The sequence below is a fragment of the Chiloscyllium plagiosum genome, unplaced genomic scaffold, assembly GCF_037043375.1.
Source record: "Chiloscyllium plagiosum isolate Xiang-an unplaced genomic scaffold, Cpla_swu_hap1 HiC_scaffold_21, whole genome shotgun sequence".
Lineage (NCBI taxonomy): Eukaryota > Metazoa > Chordata > Chondrichthyes > Orectolobiformes > Hemiscylliidae > Chiloscyllium > Chiloscyllium plagiosum.
In genome coordinates, this window is record NW_028270159.1 from 22218098 (window position 1) to 22236302 (window position 18205).

The 18205-nt window shown below is 36.9% G+C and overlaps 1 protein-coding gene across 3 annotated transcripts; it reads right to left on the reverse strand.

The window, feature by feature from the left end:
- Nucleotides 1–2640: 2640 nt before the first annotated feature.
- On the reverse strand, nt 2641–17493 carry zbtb43 (zinc finger and BTB domain containing 43). 3 transcript variants are annotated; one of them, XM_043720226.2, is made up of 2 exons: nt 17434–17493; nt 2641–10053 (listed from the first exon to the last, which is right to left on the reverse strand). In XM_043720226.2, exon 2 carries the CDS (start codon nt 10048–10050, stop codon nt 8617–8619), a length of 1434 nt encoding a protein of 477 aa, XP_043576161.2. In that variant the 5' UTR covers nt 10051–10053; nt 17434–17493; the 3' UTR covers nt 2641–8616. The 3 variants fall into 3 exon arrangements, with proteins under 3 accessions (XP_043576161.2, XP_043576164.2, XP_043576163.2); XM_043720229.2 differs by lacking the exon at nt 17434–17493 and adding an exon at nt 16709–16895; XM_043720228.2 differs by lacking the exon at nt 17434–17493 and adding an exon at nt 14617–16634.
- Between the last annotated feature and the right edge of the window lie 712 nt (nt 17494–18205).

Consider the following 18205-nt stretch of genomic DNA (forward strand, 5'->3'; position numbering starts at 1 on the left):
GTCTGGTTTATACTCACTCTACGTGTTACCGGAACTGGGAGCCGTCAGTTCTCGTAGAGCGGTTGCCAACAACCCACGCTCGGCGGTTAAATGCAACCCCGGAGCAGACTCTACCGAACTGGAGACTTTTCCAGCTGATATACTCTTTTCGAGATCTAAACATTCATGTGAACAGCAGAGCAAGGCTGAAAAACACATTCCATTCTGGTCACATACAGATAAGAAGATTCACACGGGAAGGTGTGTAATAAGATTCACACGGGACTAAGCGACACCTTCCATTTTCGGTTAGATTCACACATGTATTGGGACACAATTTTAACCCTTTCACCACATTCCACTGCTTGGCCCAATACATGTGTTACATTATGATTCACACATGTATTGGGACATAATTTTACACCACAATCTCCCATAAGCGATTCTGCCATTTCAGACTGTATGGGACCGACCTTTATCTTCATTAATCTTTTTCTTTTTACATATTTTTAGAAGCTTTTACAGTCTATTTCTATGTGCTCTGCAAATTTACTGTCACACACTATTTTTCTCCTCTTAATCAATCTCTTGGTCCTCATTTGCTGAATCCTAAACTGCTCTCAGTTCTCAGGCTTGCTACTTTTTCCAGAAACTTTAACTGACTCTCTTTAGATCTAATAATCAATCTACTACAACCAACTCTTGCCTCATCTTCATAGTTTCCTTGTTTAGATTTAGGACCCAAGGTTTAGATTGGACTTCTTTAACTTTCTATCCCAATGAGAATCACATTATGGTCATTCTTCACTGAAAGGCTTTGTACAGCAAGATTATTAGTTAATCCCTTCTCATTGAACAATACCAAATCTAAAATAGCTGTATCCCTCATTGGTTCTTCAGCATACTGACTTAAAAAACTCTTGAACCAATGATGTAGCTAACAAAAAAAGTAGAATCCTGCATGCAGAATTTTAAGAGCTAGCAATTTATCATGTTTTGTTGCTAATGTGATTAATCCAGTCTACAAATAGATTAAAATCATCAATGATTACTGTAGCCCCTTTGTAACATGCACTGCTAATTTACTGTTTAAAGTTGCTCCTTAGCTTATCATTACAGTTTGGAGGCCTATAGACAACATCCATTAGTGTTTTCTGCCCCTTGTTGATTCTTGGTTCCACCAAGACTGATTCTGCATCTATGATTTCCAAGCCAATATTATTTATCACCATTGTTGATTTCAACTATTACTGACAACGCTAGCCTTCCTTTCCTTTTTTACCTACCCTTCCTAATACTGAATATCCGTGGATATTCTAGTCATCCTGCAGCCATATGTCTAACTATTTATGTTGTTAATTCATATATCTTATTGCAATTTCTCCATGTACTCAGATACAGTACCATTAGGTGCGTAGCTAACATTATTACACATCTTTTTTGTACTATGGCTTTATTTGCTGCTAACCTCCTTTCCTCTGCCTTCCATATTTGCTTTCTAATCTTCCACCTTTTACTTCTATCCCGGTTTCCATTTCTTGTGTTTCCCAGCTCAGGTTCACATCCTCTTGCTATTCTAGTTTAAACTCTTACCCCAGTTCTAGTGAACGCCCCTACAAGGATACCATTCCTGCTCCTGCTGGGGTGTAATACATCCAGTTTGAAGAGGTTTCATCTTCCCTAGAATCAGTCCCAATGTTGCCGGAATATAAATCCTCTTCCTGTACCATTTCTTCAGCCTCATATTCAACCGTCCATTTTTCTGTCCTTGGTTTCTTTAGCACGTGACATTGAGAATAATCCTGAGTTATTATCTGAGGTCCAGCCATTGATTTCCTAGCTTGCCACATTTAATTTGCAGGATTCCACTCTCTTTTTAGCGATGTCATGGGTACTGATGTACACCTTGACCTTTAGCTGTTCACCCTCCCACTTCAGAATGTTCTGCAGTCACTCATTCAAATCTTTGACCTGGCATCAGACAGACAACAGACCATTCTGATGCCATGTCTGCAGCCAAATAAACATCTATCTGTTCCCTTTACAATAGACTTCCTTATCACTATTACTTTCAACTTTTTTATTTGTACCCCTTCCACCCCTCATCCATGCAGCCATTTGTGGTGTTACAGCCTTGGTCTCTCAGGGAAATCCAGAGAGAACCATCTCCCCCAGTAGTATCCCCAATGAAAATATCTATTCAAGGGGGATCTGGATCCAGGGTACTACCTACCTAGTGTTTTTTACTGTTTGGTGCTCACCCATTAACTTTCTGCCCATTTACTCTGTACCTGTATTGTGATAGCCACACTCTGCAGCTATCCACAAATATCTCAGTCTTGTGGATGCTCCAGCAAATACAATCACTGGTCCAGCTTCAAAACATGGGTTTTGAGTAGCTGCTGCACAGTCATCCTGACTTCCCACATCACACAGGAGAGTATTCCACCGAGCTAAACTACCCTGCTTTAACATTATCCCCCTTTAAGTTCACTTCCTCTAGTTTAACAAATGTCAAATACATATTAGAGAACTTATCTTAATACTATTACTTTAAACACTACTTAATCTAACCCAAAGACCAGATTTCTTTTCAATTCAAATTGAAATTCAAAGTCCTGTTATTTTGGGGAAAAAAAGTGGAACAAGCAAACAAGCAAATCATCCAAGTCCGTTTACATTTATTATACTCTATGTAGTGATACAAACAGTCACAGTTTCTTCTATGAGAAGAAGTTAATACTCACAGCATTGGCACTTGAAATAAACAAGCCATATACTGTTTACTTATCAGAATATAAAGAGAAGATTAAACCACAAAAAGAAAAAAATAGATTCACATAATAGCTGACATTATTGTGGTTAGTTTCAGTGTAAATTCACATTGACAGCACTTTTTAAATAACATTAGACAAAACATGAACACTTGTGATATAACAGTTAATAAACAACTTTGATATCAATTGTTCAGAAAGAATGACCATTTATATTTGAAAACCTAACGACATAGGTTAAACAAACACAGAATATCATGTAGTGACCCACTTGATTTTAAAACTAGATTTGAAGACAATATCAATTTGATGCTTCTTTTTTAAATATTTTTCTGATACACACTGGTATTGGAGCACTGCAATATTTTTTGAAATATTGCAGTGTTTGCCTTGCATTTTGCTAGAAAGGTCAAATGACAAGATGCATTATGTGTCAAAATTTTCTAAACGCACAGCTTCTTTACTTTTTAAAAAAAAATGGTAGTCTCATTGCTAAACATATTTTGAAATTTTATTTTCTAAAGGAAGGAATTTAAGGAAGGAGCTAAATAGGCTTTTCAAAGGCTTCATCTTCTCCTTCCAAAACAGGCACCGAATTAATAGCATTATGATTTATAGGTTGAAGAAAATTGCGATGGAAACAAAGTAGTTTTAAGGCCAATTATATAAACATTACTATTCATAACATTATACCAGAGAGAGCAAAACTACACAGATCTCCTGATTCATCATACAGATAAGGAAAAATTGCATTCTTGTTGCTTGACCTTTCAAATCATTCAAAAATGCTGTTTATCTACTCAAATTGAGGCTCTGTGCTATATATATTTTGTAATAGCTAATAAAAATAAAGAACCAGGATCTAGAACTAAAGATGCAATATGCAACAAAAGCCTAATTAATCACCTTATATTCAATGATTATATTGTCACAAATAGCATAGTACACAAGCAACAATCACACAATAGTACATTCTGAGCATTTTGCTATACAGTACCTTAATTCGGCATCATGGTTATTCCCTTAGTCATTCATAATGACTTAAGCTCAGTACCAGAAATGTGCTTGATGTGCATGGTACTTTTTGTGGATATCTGAACTTATGACTTTCAAAGCTTAGCCGTGTTAACACATAGATAACAATACTTTGACACAATGGGAAACCTGACAAACTAATGATGTGCAATAGAGAGGAATTCTTAAATTCACTGAAATTCCACTTGGCATCAAAAAATCTATAGTAAATACATTTCACACAACCTAAGTTTGTTGCAGCTAGCACTTGAAACGTTTACATCTGATATTTGGTAGCATTACAACATAGAGTTTTACATAGCCTTTACATAGACAGGATAACTGCCTGAAACTCACTGTATGGAGTTATACTGAATATTTATCACAGAAAAGGTCACATTTTTGAAGTTATAATACGAGAATGTCTTTCAAAAGATGAGCAAGTCAATTATTGCAACTACTGTAATTCACTGATCAAATGCTTCAAAGTATATTTCTGCAATAAGTCTTTTGTTAGTAACCAGTCAATTATGCCTTGGAAAACAATAACTGCTTTAACTCATCATTTTTATTATATATAAAAAGTCTAAAATCAATTATATTATTCTATGATATAATAAACTATCAATTTCAAAATCTGAAACTAAAATTCTGTAATCTAATAAAATAATCAGTGCACATTTACTTACCACCTTTATTACACTTAATTTTAGATTATTTCAAATAAAGATGAAAATGGCTAATGGGAGAAATGATGGAACAGTAATGGATTCAAAATACTATTTTGAAGTTGTTAACAAGTTTTAGTTGAAACGTAGTCACTTATTATTCCATGTTGCCTATAGTATTTCCAAACCAGTTTTTCCCAATGTTACTGTCATATTACACAAAGGTATTGCTCCCGTAATATATGCATTGTGATGGCAGCAATGGCATTTGCAAAGCCAGTATAAAATGATAACATACTATGATCAGTGACAGCAATAAAACCTTTTTCAGGAACAGAGAACATGCAGGTATTTTGGGGTGATGGGGAATCAAATTTTATTCCATTTGTCGTAAAAATTCATCAAAGGATATCAGAAACATACAGAGTATCAATCAAATAAGGACTATATCTTAAATAAGACAATGCCACAAAATTAGCTTTGTGCAATTAGGTGCAGGTTGTCATAACGAAGAAACTGTTTGTTGCAAAACAGTTTAGTTACCTGTAATACATCCACATAGAATCATTAAAGTTCAAATGTGAAGCAGAGTATTCAGTGTTGTATATAAGTGCTATTTCCCTAAGCCAAAATAAATACTTTCATTCCATTTCCCTGGTCTTGCTGTACTGACTGCTATTTAGTCTGCGAAGACAGTATATTGAAGGTTGGGAAGTGGGCTTGGAGTAAGAAACGGGGTTGGGCAGGGGGGGGAGAGAGAGAGAGAGAGAGAGAGAGATACACACAGGGAGAGAGATAGAAAGAAACTGAGTCACTGATTGAATATGCAAAGATTTACCAAGTGTCAAATTTGTACTTTCTCATAATGAACACTAAGTAAAGATAATCTGTTGGAAGCTTTCAGTAAAATACAATAGCAAGTAAGTGATTATAAAAGTTGTTTTGAGCTGGTCTATTGGAAACCGGTTTAAAATGAGAATGAATTAAGTCTAATAATATTAAATCACTTAGCCATGCACTACTGACAACAAAAATCCACTATCCCTCATGAACTGTATATTTTTAAAATGGCACTTTACAAATCATTACTAGACTAATTTAATGTTCACAAATAAATTATTAAAATATATAAATGAATCAAAAGCTACTAAATGGTGGGATATAAACTGTGTTGACATTTTGTTCTCAGTCCTTTTTCAAAAAAAAAAGTTAAATCATGCAAGTGTGTATGATTCTGACATGGACTATTTTGTGGAGAAAGTGTTGAATAAGCTCAAATAGCCCATTACAGTGTACCTTTTATTTTATTTCAGAATTAACTTGTTACTAGAAAAGGACACGCAATGGAATTCAAAGATTAAACATCACTTCGATCTCCCTCTAATCGTCAAGGCACAAACAGATCCCTTCTCCCTCTCTCCCCATACCAATCAAATTGTCCACAATGTTTGATAAATCCTGCTGGTACTGGAAAGGCAGACTCCGGTCATTCATATCACTAATTCTTTATGTGATCCTATGTATGTAATTACGAAATCAGCCATTACAAGTTTCAATACTTGAGGCTGAGCAACAAACCTTAACTGAAATACAATGGAATAGACTTTAAACTTGCTACTTGGCCAAGAGCCTGATATTCCAGGTTGGCTATCTGTTAGGGAAACTGCCTGATTTTCATATCCATTCAAACCAACAGCAGAGAAAATTGGCTACCCAACCCCTGTTCAAAAAAATCAGCTAATCTGCAGTGTCAATTTTATGCCCAGATTAAAATCTATGACAAGTTTATAATTTAGATTACCTACCTATTTCACCTTCAAGTTTACCATTCAACTTAAGATACAGCTGTGATTCACAAAGGTTGCAGTTTTAAAAAGCAAATCAGTTTAGATTCTTGATAATGGGAAAAAAATTATAGTCAACAAGTCCTTCCCTTCTTATGGCACACACTACTTAACAAAACCCAGAAAATCTGGGCAAAATTAGAAATCTTCAAAACTGTATTCGGACATTTCTAAAGTTTGGACAGTTTACAATTCTGCAACTTGTCAGCAGAGAATACTGGTAAGCTTGCTGCTGCTTATCCATTTGGTCAATGTCAACCAACTCTCACTGAAAACCTATGTTTCCACATCCCACCAATGAATCAACCTAGCTGATCCATTAACAACATTCTAAAATTCCAAGCTCAGACATCAGATTAATATCTGCTTTCAAACTCACAGCAACGTGTTTCAGAGCCAAACTATCTAGTGACTCAACTTACAGAGGATGAATGGATATGAATACACAAGTAGCAGTCCTCTATGGGTACCACTTGCAAATACAGAAATCCTCAGTATCCACAAAATCATGAATCGCAAATTCACCACCAAAAAATAAGTTCACAAAAATCAACACAGTGGACAAAAATCATGTTTTCTGCTATATCTCAACATATTTTTAATGTTCTCCGGTGAATTCCATCATCTGCAGGGGTTCTCGGGTACAAAACCCTCATGGATACAGAGGAATGCCTGTATTGAGATTTTCTGGAAAAGGTATAAAAACTGTAGCAGACTGGAAGCACTATATTTGCAATAATATATATTGATCACATCACTTCAGGGTCAAGGTGGTTTATAGCTAACTATTGCTACATTTATTACAAATTAAAATTCAACTGTTTGCAGTCTTTTGTAATCTAAAATCCCAAAGTACAAGTATTTCATACCAAGATTGCATTTAGTCCTCCAGCCTAATTACGGTAATGTTAATCACTGAATGGATGTGTAATTGTCAAGTGTTTCATTCAGACAGAACATCGCTGGCCATTTTCAAGAAAACAACTAACTTTAGATACTTTCCTATGCATGTTTACAAGATATTGATTAACTACTGATTGGACCAAAAAGCTGTTCTATTGAATCCTGCATTCTCAGCTTTGGTTGCTGGAAAGCAATCTTTTGTCTCACTTGTTTATTCCTATCCTCTTTCCTCCAAAAACTGTTTGTCTTATTATTGGGTCACAGTTTCAAGGGCCTATGTCTGTATGAGCAATGTTTAATTGAAAGGAATCTTCTACTTACCAGACTAATAATTGATTATTTAAACCACCAATAAGATAGTCATTATCCAATACTTGTGTTCAATATTTACTGTGCCAAAGATATAACAACTGCAAATATATACAGTATATAAATAAAAAATACCTATCAACCGACTATCTTCATTACTGTCAATCTCCTGTATGTTTAGTTATATAAAGCCGATATCAACTGAGACAAGTATGAAGTACGCACTGCTACTGTGTCAAATATTCCAATATTATTCAAAGCTTTTCATGAACAGTTGTTCTCATCATCCAACATCTCAAACAAGTCTTGTTGAAAGTTCAGAAGCTTTCATGTAATTTGAATTTCTATGCTGTCTGCAAACTAACCTGTGGCCTACTCATACAGATCACATTTAGAACTAATTAACACCAGAGGTCTGAGTTTACCACTTACCACTAAATCATAAAACCCAGGTATAATTTTGTTGTTCAGAATTAGGTTCAACAACAGAGCAATTTAAGTGTAATTGCAATGACAGTACCCTTTTCAACCTTCAAGTACAACATTCTAGATTGGTTACAGAAAAGGAGACCATTCGGCCTGTCATGTCCACACAGACCCTTTGCAAGAGCAAATGATTGTAGACAATTTTCACTTTTACGTTTAATCACTTGCATGAAAACCAAAGTCACTTTAAGCTGCTACCTCAATCCTCTGTTACAAAGAATTGCCTTTGTTAGTTGAACAGCATTTCTACACATAATACTTCCAGTCTAAATTTAACAGTATTGGTGTGCAAATGCAGCATACAACATATTAGCAAAATACCATTCAAAGTCTATTCTTGGTTTTGCTTTTCCTTCTTTCCATTCAGTTTTATATGTAAGGCTCAACTCTTCATTTCGATTCGCCAAAGATCACAATTGTGCAATACTTAAGTGTAACGTGACTGGAAAAATGTTTTGGTCAAATAAGTGTTGTTATGGCACCAACACAGTTCAACTGATGCCCAGGCTGTCACTACTGAGACTGTTGATTTTCTACTGGATATGAGAACACCACTAAATGAGTCAAAAGCACTTCAAATGTCTTCACTACATAAAGTACCTTATATCATTCAATGAGCCAGTTGGCCCATTTGCTTTGTCAGCGAACATCAGGTACCTGATACAGCTTAGTGCATGATGTCACATGACGATGAAAACTGTCTCGCCACATGAATTTCTTACTGCAGATGTGGCACTCATACGGTTTAATGCCAGTGTGGATCTTCATGTGGCCAACAAGATGGTGCTTCATTTTAAATTTCTTACCACAAACACCACAGCCGTAAGGCCGAAGACCTAGATGCATGCTCATGTGCCGATCTCGCTGACTCTTGTGAGTAAAATTTTTGCCACATTGACAAGGGTAAAGTTTGTAAACAACAGCTGTAAAACCAGAGTGCGAGGTCTTTTCGCTGACACCCGTTCCTAGTTCAGCTTCAACACCATAGCCTGGCAATCGATTCACTTGCATTTCAGCTGCCATTAAAGGGTCCTGATGGTGCGCACTGATATTTATCTCTCCCCGGTCAGATGAAAATTCATCCAGTGATGAACCATAGTAATCAACCTGTTCATCATAAGAACTACGTTCATGACCATCTTTAAAAATCTCCTGGGTTTTGGCAGCAACAACATTAAAGCTGTCATCAATGCTGGAAGATTGGATCACTGGTTCAGCCTGAGTAAGATTTTCTGATTCAGAGATACGTTGCTCTTCAGCAGTAGGGCATGATGTTCCATCACCATAGTCCTCTTCAAATTTCTCTTGCTTCACATAAACCCACTGCTTGTGAGGCATTATACTAGGTCGACTATAGATTGGCCTGGTATATGGATACTCTATAGTATCGCTTGCTCCTTCCTCACCATCCTGACTGCTCATTTCTGCACTTAAATGATCATGTTCCCCAGAGGAATTGCTAGGCAGGTTGTCATGATCCATTAATTGGGGTGGTGACATGTCATCCTCTTTGGGGCTGTCTTCGCCATTTTCAGCCTTTGAATCCCCATTCACACTTCTATGAAACTCAGGGTGCCCCACAGCCCCAAGTTCTGAAGGTTCTACCGAACCATTGAAATTGCTGCTGCTAGGTGACTGATGATCATTCAAATGATTAGACTTCTGGCAATGAACTGCTGGGCACACTTTTAAAAGTTCTGTACACTTATCTACAACATGCCACATTTGAAGAAAGCTTGCCACTGTTAAGTAACTAACAATGTCAGTGGCTGGCAGTACAAGTTTTCCTGTGTAGCAAAACAACAAAACATTTTCAAATGCCTTTGGATTCATTACATCTGGTAGAAGGATTCGATTACTGTTCTTCAGTAGTACCTGATCACAAAAATAAGGTGAAGTGGCAGCGAGGACAGCCCTATGGGCTCTGAATAAATGGCCCTGAACTTGAATAGCAATGTCACATAACTGTCCCTCTTGACGCTGTTGGTTTAACTTCTGTAGTAGAGTATTTGTAAAATTTGGAAATTCCACATGAAAAAAATTAGTTGCTAGCTCCATCGTGGATGAAAGCATGTACTGTTCAAAACATAAGACAATAAATATGTTAAACATGATTTTTGGAAACTGTTAATGTAATGCTGATACTCAAAAAAGGTCAGTCTTAGCCTCAGAAACCTTTTGTTAAACAATTGCTCTCAAAGCAAAACAGCCATATGAAGGTCAGAAATAAAGCCTCAAAGTATTACAAGCAGGGTGGTTGTACATGGTTATTTTTTGAACTGGAGGCCTGTGACAAGTGCTGTGCCACAAGGATCAGTGCTGGTTCCAATGCTTTTTCTTCATTTACATAAATTCTTTGGATACAAATATAGAAGGCATGGTTAGTAAGTTTGCAGGTGACACCAAAATTGGTGGTGTAGTGAACAGTGAAGAATGTTATCTCAGAGTATAATAGGATCTTGATCAGATGCGCCAAGGAGGTTTAATTTACATAAATATGAGGTGTCGCATTTGGGGACGACAAACCAGGGCAAGACTTATACATTTAATGGTTAGGCTCAGGGAATGTTGCCAAATAAAGAGACATAGAAGTGTAGGTGCACCATTTCTTGAAAGTGAAGTCGCAGGTACACAGGGTGATGGAGAACACATTTATCATGCTTGCCTTCATTAGACAGTGTATGGAGTATAGGAATTGGGATGTCATGTTGTGGCTGTTCAAAACACTGATGAGGCCATTCTTAGAATGCAGCATTCAATTCTGGTTTCTCTGCTATTGGAAAGTTGTTGTTAAACTTGAAAGAGTTCAGAAAAGATTCACAAGGATGTTGCTGGGATTGGAGGGTTTGAACGATAGGAAGAAGCTGAATAGGCCGGTGCATTTTTTCCTGGAGTATTGGAAGCTGAGGGATGACCTTATACAGGTTAATAAAATCATGAGGGGCATGGATAGGGTGACTAGCCAAGGTCGTCTTCCTAGGTAAGAGGGCGAAAACTAGAGGTCAAAGATTTAAAGTGAAAGGGGAAAGATTTGAAAGGGATCCGAGGGGCAACCTTTTCACGCAGAGGGTGGTGCATGCATGGAATGAGTTGCCAGAGGAGGTGGTGGATGTGGGTACAACTATAGAATTTAAAAGGCATCTGGAAGGCTACATAAATAGGAAGGGTTGAAAGGGATATGGACCAAATACTAGCAAATGGGACAAGGTCAGTTTCGGATATCTGGTCGGCACGGACGAGTTGGACTGAAGGGTCTGTTTCTGTGCTGCATAAACTCATGGCTCTATGACACAAATCAAATCCAAGATCTTTTCTCTTAGCTTTGAAGATCACGTTTAGGCTGACTTCTTCCCATTGAAGACATTTAATAGTGACAGAGCTAAAAGTGGTAGGGTTGGGGTTAGAACTCCATAAATGAGAATAAACAGTGACAAATTATATAATGCACTGAAATAATTAAAACATGCATAATTATAATTTGTTTTTTAAATTAAGGATATATGCATTCAACAATCAGGAAACTCAACAAATGGAAAGATTTATGATCTGTCTACATACACACTCAAACCACATTCACACTTATAAAGGCTTCACCTCATTGATACTGCTATGATATTTAAACCAATTTCCAGATTAAAAAAGTGATAGTGCACCATTTTATTGGGTGTATGTTAAAGTATTTGTTTTTGTTATTTCCAGAACAAAGTACATTTTAATGTTAAAAAAATAGAGTTGTTGGTATTTAAGAATTGGAAGTATTAGGTTCTCATTTGAACAATGAACCTTAAAGCAGTTAGATATTTGTTTACAACAATTATTTGTTTACAGCAATTATTTTAAATCCAATGATATCAGATTGACCCAGTGTTAAATAAACGCTGTTAAAATAATTAATTTTTAATTAAAGATACGTATTCCATCCCACCCAAATCTGTCTCATGCATGTAGAAATGCAATGTCATGAACACTATTTTCCATTTCAAAATGCATTTCCCAATTATTTATTTTTAAATTCTGATTTTACTTTCACATTTCTTACGTAATTTTATAGATAGCATGAGAATTCATAGGTCAGTCAAAATGCTGGCAGATTCAAATCTCCCTAAGGCAAAATAAAATGCTAATTGCATACAGTTACTTACACTTGAAATTATTTGTACAAATTATATTCAATTCTTAATGCAAAGAACCCTGAACCTCCACTTTTATGGACTGTAAGGCAAATATGCCAGTAAGGAATTAGTTCCAGTGAGGAGAAACATCTAAATTTACCATTGTAGTTTAATTTGGAAATAAAACATTGGTTTGAATTTTGATCTGAAATAGGGCTGCAGTTAGACGGTTTCAAATCTAGAGTTTTGACTATGGAAATACTCATACAGATGAACGTGTAAAATAATGCCAAGTGACAGTTTTGTACATCTTTAGGGCAGGACTGCAGTTTTGATGAGCTGGCTGACAATCTTAATATAACTGTCATGTAGTACATAACATGTTTCAAAATTCACAACACTTTTTTTTCCAGATTTAAAATGATATGGATGAAAATTCTTATTTGCAGAATTGAGTCATGTTGAATACATCTAATATAAATTTATGATTATGTTTCTTAATTCTTGGTCTTATTCATTTCATGATATTAGTTTGATGGCCCAAAAAAATCCAGGAAGCTGAAGTAGTTTACCTTGTCATATTCTGACAAGCTGAAAGCAATAAAAGTTAAAACCAAATACATTTCCTCCCCTTCCGATGTTCCAAAATTACTGCTCCATCAATTTTATCCGAGTCCATTCTTCCTCACCACAAGTCCTGGTTTTTCTTCCCTAGCATCTTCCCATTCAAATGCATGAACTGCAACATCCATCCTTTCAATTCCTCCATTTCCACTCTTTTTGCCCAAACACACTTTCCAGATTTACTCGTACAACACATTATGCAGTAATGTACTCTCCTCTACGATGGGGAGACAAAATGCAGATTAGATGATCACTTTGCTGAACAGCTCTGTTCTGTCCACTTACCTGACATGGAGCATCTAGCTACTTGTCACTATAACTGACTGTCCCATTTCACTTTGATGTCTCACTGCTTGGGCTCCTACACTGTTCTAATGGAGATGGAGTTGGGGAAATGCAGTTCATTTATCTAATAAGCTTAAAAATGTGGATAATTTGGACACCAGGTTATGTGCCAGAATCACTTGGGATGGAAAACATCTGAGTTGGAGTGTGGGATCAGGATAACTATCAGTATATGACTGATGGACAGTTCATACACTGGGTATCTACCTGCACTTCTGTCTTGTCTCAGCCCATAGCACCTAAAATTTGCAAAGATGTGTCCCTAACCTTCCAATATTCGGCTATAAACATTTATACTTTCTCCAGATTTATCTTTAGTTCCATTAACCTTTTTGGTCTCATTTTGGTCCCTTCTACCATTTCATAACTTGAACCAAAATATTAACCCCATTTCTTTCCACAAATGCTTCTTAATTTGCTCAGTATTTCCAGCATTTTCATATTAATTTAAAATTAAAATTTGCCTTCATCTAGCTACCATTAACTTTATTAACTGACGTAAAGAAGAATTATGAATTTATATTAATTCATCACTAGCAAGCAAATTTTAAAATCAAAGGATGGTCTTTGAATAGCTTCTCATGACATGCCTTTTGAACAGCACAGTTGTACGTTGGTTCCCATTCAATCTCCAATATCTGTGATAGATTTTTAGCAACAATTTCATTTGGAATTGGGTTCCAAACTTGCTCATTTGTGTGTGATTCGAAAATCATAGCAGTTAAACTCCTCATATTTCAACAGAATGTATTTTTGAAATTCAATTTAAAATTCCCCATATCAAGGGTGCCTTAAGTATCAATCTCTTATGGTTAGTCTTGACTGGTGTCTTTGCTTCAATGACACTGGAAGAGCTACTGTTGATCTGAACCTGCCTCAGTTTAAGTTCTAAATAAGTGGCCCTACCTGCACACCCTTGGCTTGAATTGCTGAACACCCATCCCACATGTGTACTGTAATTAATTCAAGAAATATTACATAGCATCTAAATTAAACTCATTCTTTCCTAAGGCTCAACTGGAATTCTTCTCTCAGTCATTCTACACAATACATAATCTTCAAGCTTGTTGTCATGCAATAACTAATTTATGGTGCTCTCAGTTTAACTTTATTAGTGCCCATGTTGGCTTTTGAAGTAATAACACATCTCATCATGGGCTCTAGCACAAACAATCTTTTGATCATACAGTATCATTTGTTATTTTGTTTTAATCAATTTCCCTATGTCCACCAATTCTTGCAAATTCCTCTTCCCTATAGCCAAAGAGTAGAACACTATAACTGGATCTATGTCAGAAATTGTAATAATGTGAAAACCATGTCCTACTGGTGAAATTAGAGGCATACCTAAAAATCGAAAATCAAAACAATTATGTTTATCCTTGAGATGGCACAAAACATTGTGGCAAATTGTTTTGTTGACCTGACTAACAGCACTGTAAAAGAACTTGCATGTGGCTAACCAAATATTGTATACTGCCATTAGCAGGTCTCTATGTTCACAGTACATTTCAAGAGATCTGCATTTTCATGAATAATCAGTAGAGTATATTCCTACCCCATTGTACTGCAGAAGATTCCTTGTTAGGTACTGCACCATCTCCAATAATTCCAGGACAAGGAGTCCAAGCTGCAGAAAAATTCCACATAAAAGCACCAAAACTGTCTCTTTATATCAGCTAAGAAAGGAATGCCAAAAACTACCCAGATATCAGATTTTCAACATTAAAACTGGACAATTTCATCCAAACACAGATTACAAACTTATTTTTTCATGGAATGGCATCCAAGCAATTTACCCTAAAATAATAGGCAAGAATCTACCAAGTTAGCATTGGCGTATAATTCAAATGTTCCACGCAGATGACTGGATTTTCTGCAGATTATAATTGGATTCCCTTATATTAATAATATGGAAGTAAATTTATTGGTGCAACCACTCTGAGAATACTGAGTAGAATTATGTCTCTCACAGTCCTGTACAGAAGAGAGCAAAAGATTCCTTGCAGGATTGGAGGGTTTGACTGACAGTGAGAATTTAAATAGATCAAGAACGTTCTTACAGATAAAAGGATTAGAGGGTGACACAACTGCTCTGCTTGGAATTCTTTAAACAAAAATCTAGATAATGTAGGCCACAAGAGCAATTTCATCTGAGGCAGACATAGAACCAAAGGATATGGTCTATGCTGGAGAGGATTTAAATTCAAAACTAATTTGAGGGAATACTGTTTCAATGAGTATATGACCAAAAGATGTTACAGATTCTTTTTAGAGATGGTGGATATGGTACTAATTATTCAAACATAAATTAAAATGATTTTCAGAAAATGACATTTTGGAATGCATTATACAAGTAATTTAAGACATCAATTGGTTATTCACTAGGTAAGATTGCAATCTTCGACCTCCATCAATGGCATTTGCATTTTTCTTGTGTCAAATCTGGGTTTGTTGGAGATTGATCACAGTGTTCAATCTCCAAATTTATTGTTATTATATCTTGCATCTATGAGGGTGGTAGAAGAATCCAGATGGATCTTGGTCTTTTGTCATTTCATAATTTGTATGTTCCTATTCTTAACCATCCTCGGAAGGTAGTGATGGTGGACCTTGTTCTTATAAATTAACAGGACTACATTTGGAACAGGGATTCACCATTAAGCATAACATTAATACAGTTAGAAAAAAAAATGCTTCATGTTAAGTTGTCCTTGATCTCAACTCATTCTTCAGTAATTAAATTTCAATGTTCAGTAAAATGAAAACAGAATTTTCTAAAGCTCTAACTAGAGAGGTGAATGGAGTTTAAGCTTCAAACTCTGGTTAAAATCAAAGGTTATGTTATTAGTTTATGGCAATTGAGAGAATGCACTTGAAGTTCTGTGATTAACAGTGTGTCAGGATTTCAAAGCACAGTCTGACTTAGCCTTGCATTTGATTCCAAACGATTCAGTATCAATGATCAGAATCTAACGATCTTCATCCTAATTGCTTCATTCCTAATTGACATAGTGAAAATAGACAAAGTTTCTTATGTGTTAAGCATATCAAAATCTTTCACTAACTTGTTTTAAATCATACTTATAACTGGGTGAGACTGAAGATTTCTATCAAATGTCATTGGAGTGTTCTCCATGGCAAAGCCTTGACCAAAGACTACTTGCCAACCAATCAGCACAATCCTACTACAGTATAAAATGTTATTCCCTTTTATATTGTTATTCATGTAAATTGTCCTGATGAGTGCAAGTCAAAAAGCATCTTTTTTCCAGCAATACTCAAAATGTAAAGTGACAAAGATGGTAAGAAGTAACATTATCCAATATTCAGCTGTTCAATAAAACATTACCAGATGAACATTTGGCAAATTGGTTGAAATGTATTCTTTATGGAATATAAGAAATTACAAACCTTCTTAAAAATCTCACCAAAAGAACTTGTATAATTAGAGAACATCACATTCACATGAAATATACAATGAAGAACAATGATAGCTATTTGGGAAGTGATTTACCAAGAAACTAAGAGGTACTTTTTGACAATTCCATCGCAAAACCTCCATACTCAAAAAAATTTGCTAAATGTAAAACAACTGAAGAATCTCATTTTTTTCATAATGAATTGCGCAAGTTTTCAAAACAACCTACTTGTTAAGATCAAAATTAACAAAGAAACTCTCCTGTCCTTTTGATCAGTCTATTAAAGTTGGTATATTTGCAGATGTCCAAATTAGACTAGAAGTCAACAAATCCTTGTCATATAGGTACGTAACTGCATACTCCTCGGGAAATAATAACTGAACGAAGTAAAGGAATGGTGATTGGGGAACGGTGGGAAGCGTGCCACCCAGAAGTTTCTTCGCTGCTTCACAGCTGACCAGGTTGACACTAACTGGAAAACCAAGCCCCGCCCCGTTCTCAGGGCCGCAACGGCCCGCCCTGCTCAACATCTGATTCGCCAGCCACCCACCCATCAGGTCATCCCGCCCACTTTCCAGGACCCCGTGCGACCCTATCCGACAAGGGGTCTGTCCCTCAAAGCGCAGCCAGCCAATCAAAGCGGTGATCCGCCATCTCCGCCCCCACATCCCCAACAACCACACACGCTCGCGCGCTCCGGCTCGAGACGTCAACAACCCTCTCTCCCTCTGTCTTTCTTGTGCTATGGGGCCTTGACAACCTCACGTCAGCCGGGGCCGAGGGAGGACAGGGACAAAGCGAGAGGACGGGCCGCGCCAGGACGGGACGGGCCTGGCCTGCCAGTCAGACAGACAGCGGTTCCCTTCACTCACCCCGCGACGCCGCTGTCGGTATGGTTTTGTGGAGCGTGCCCCCGGACCGGGAGAGTTGAACCCGCACTCCCTTTCGCTCACCTGTGAGCTTCCCTTCACCTGATCCCTCGCCAGCAGGGCCTCGACACCCCGCGCCCACGTCATCTGCTCACGTGACTGCTGCCGCACGCACTCCGTGTAAACAAACGGGCCGCGCTGGCGCGCATGTGCACCAGCCCCCTCAGTCTTTCATAGAACAACACAGTACAGTAGGCCATTCAGCCCTTCAAGCTACCTCTTCCATTCAGTATGATCTCTATCTCAATGCCATATTTCCTCCTTCTCTTCGTATCTTTGATGTCATTACAATCTAAACAAGTAGCTAGAATCATAGAATCCCTACCTAAATCTTTCTCAATGGCTGAAGGAAGCAGGATGTTGATAAATAGAGAAATTAAGAGCAGGAGAAAGTTATTTGAGTGAAGGAATTTTTGCTCAACTCTGCCTTAAATGGCTTGTTATATCTTAAGATTGTGGCTCCTAGACTCCTCAACCCAGAAAAAAATTCATCCATATATGTTTTTTTTTAATTTTAATTTCTACCGGAGTCTATCCTACTCACTCTGCATATAATGTGGCAGTGTTGGTGTTGGACTGGGGTGGACAAAGTTAAAAATCACACAACACCAGGTTATAGTCCAACAGGTTTATTTGGAAGCACTAGCTTTCAGAGTGTTTCTCCATCAGGAAATGAGTGGGGCAGGATCATAAGACAATATATAGCAAATGATCACAGTGTCATGCAATTAAAACGATATATTGAAAAAACTGAGATTGCTGTTAAGTCTTTCATCTTTTAGAATGGGTTGCAGGT

Bases quoted from the DNA above. Each gene is read 5' to 3' on its own strand.
- zbtb43 (XM_043720228.2), bottom strand. From the start codon at position 14,658: ATGGTGCAGTACCTAACAAGGAATCTTCTGCAGTACAATGGG. The intron at 10,054-14,616 runs GTAGGAATATAC...TGTTTTGAACAG, and splicing joins ATCTTCTGCAGTACAATGGG to TACATGCTTTCATCCACGAT.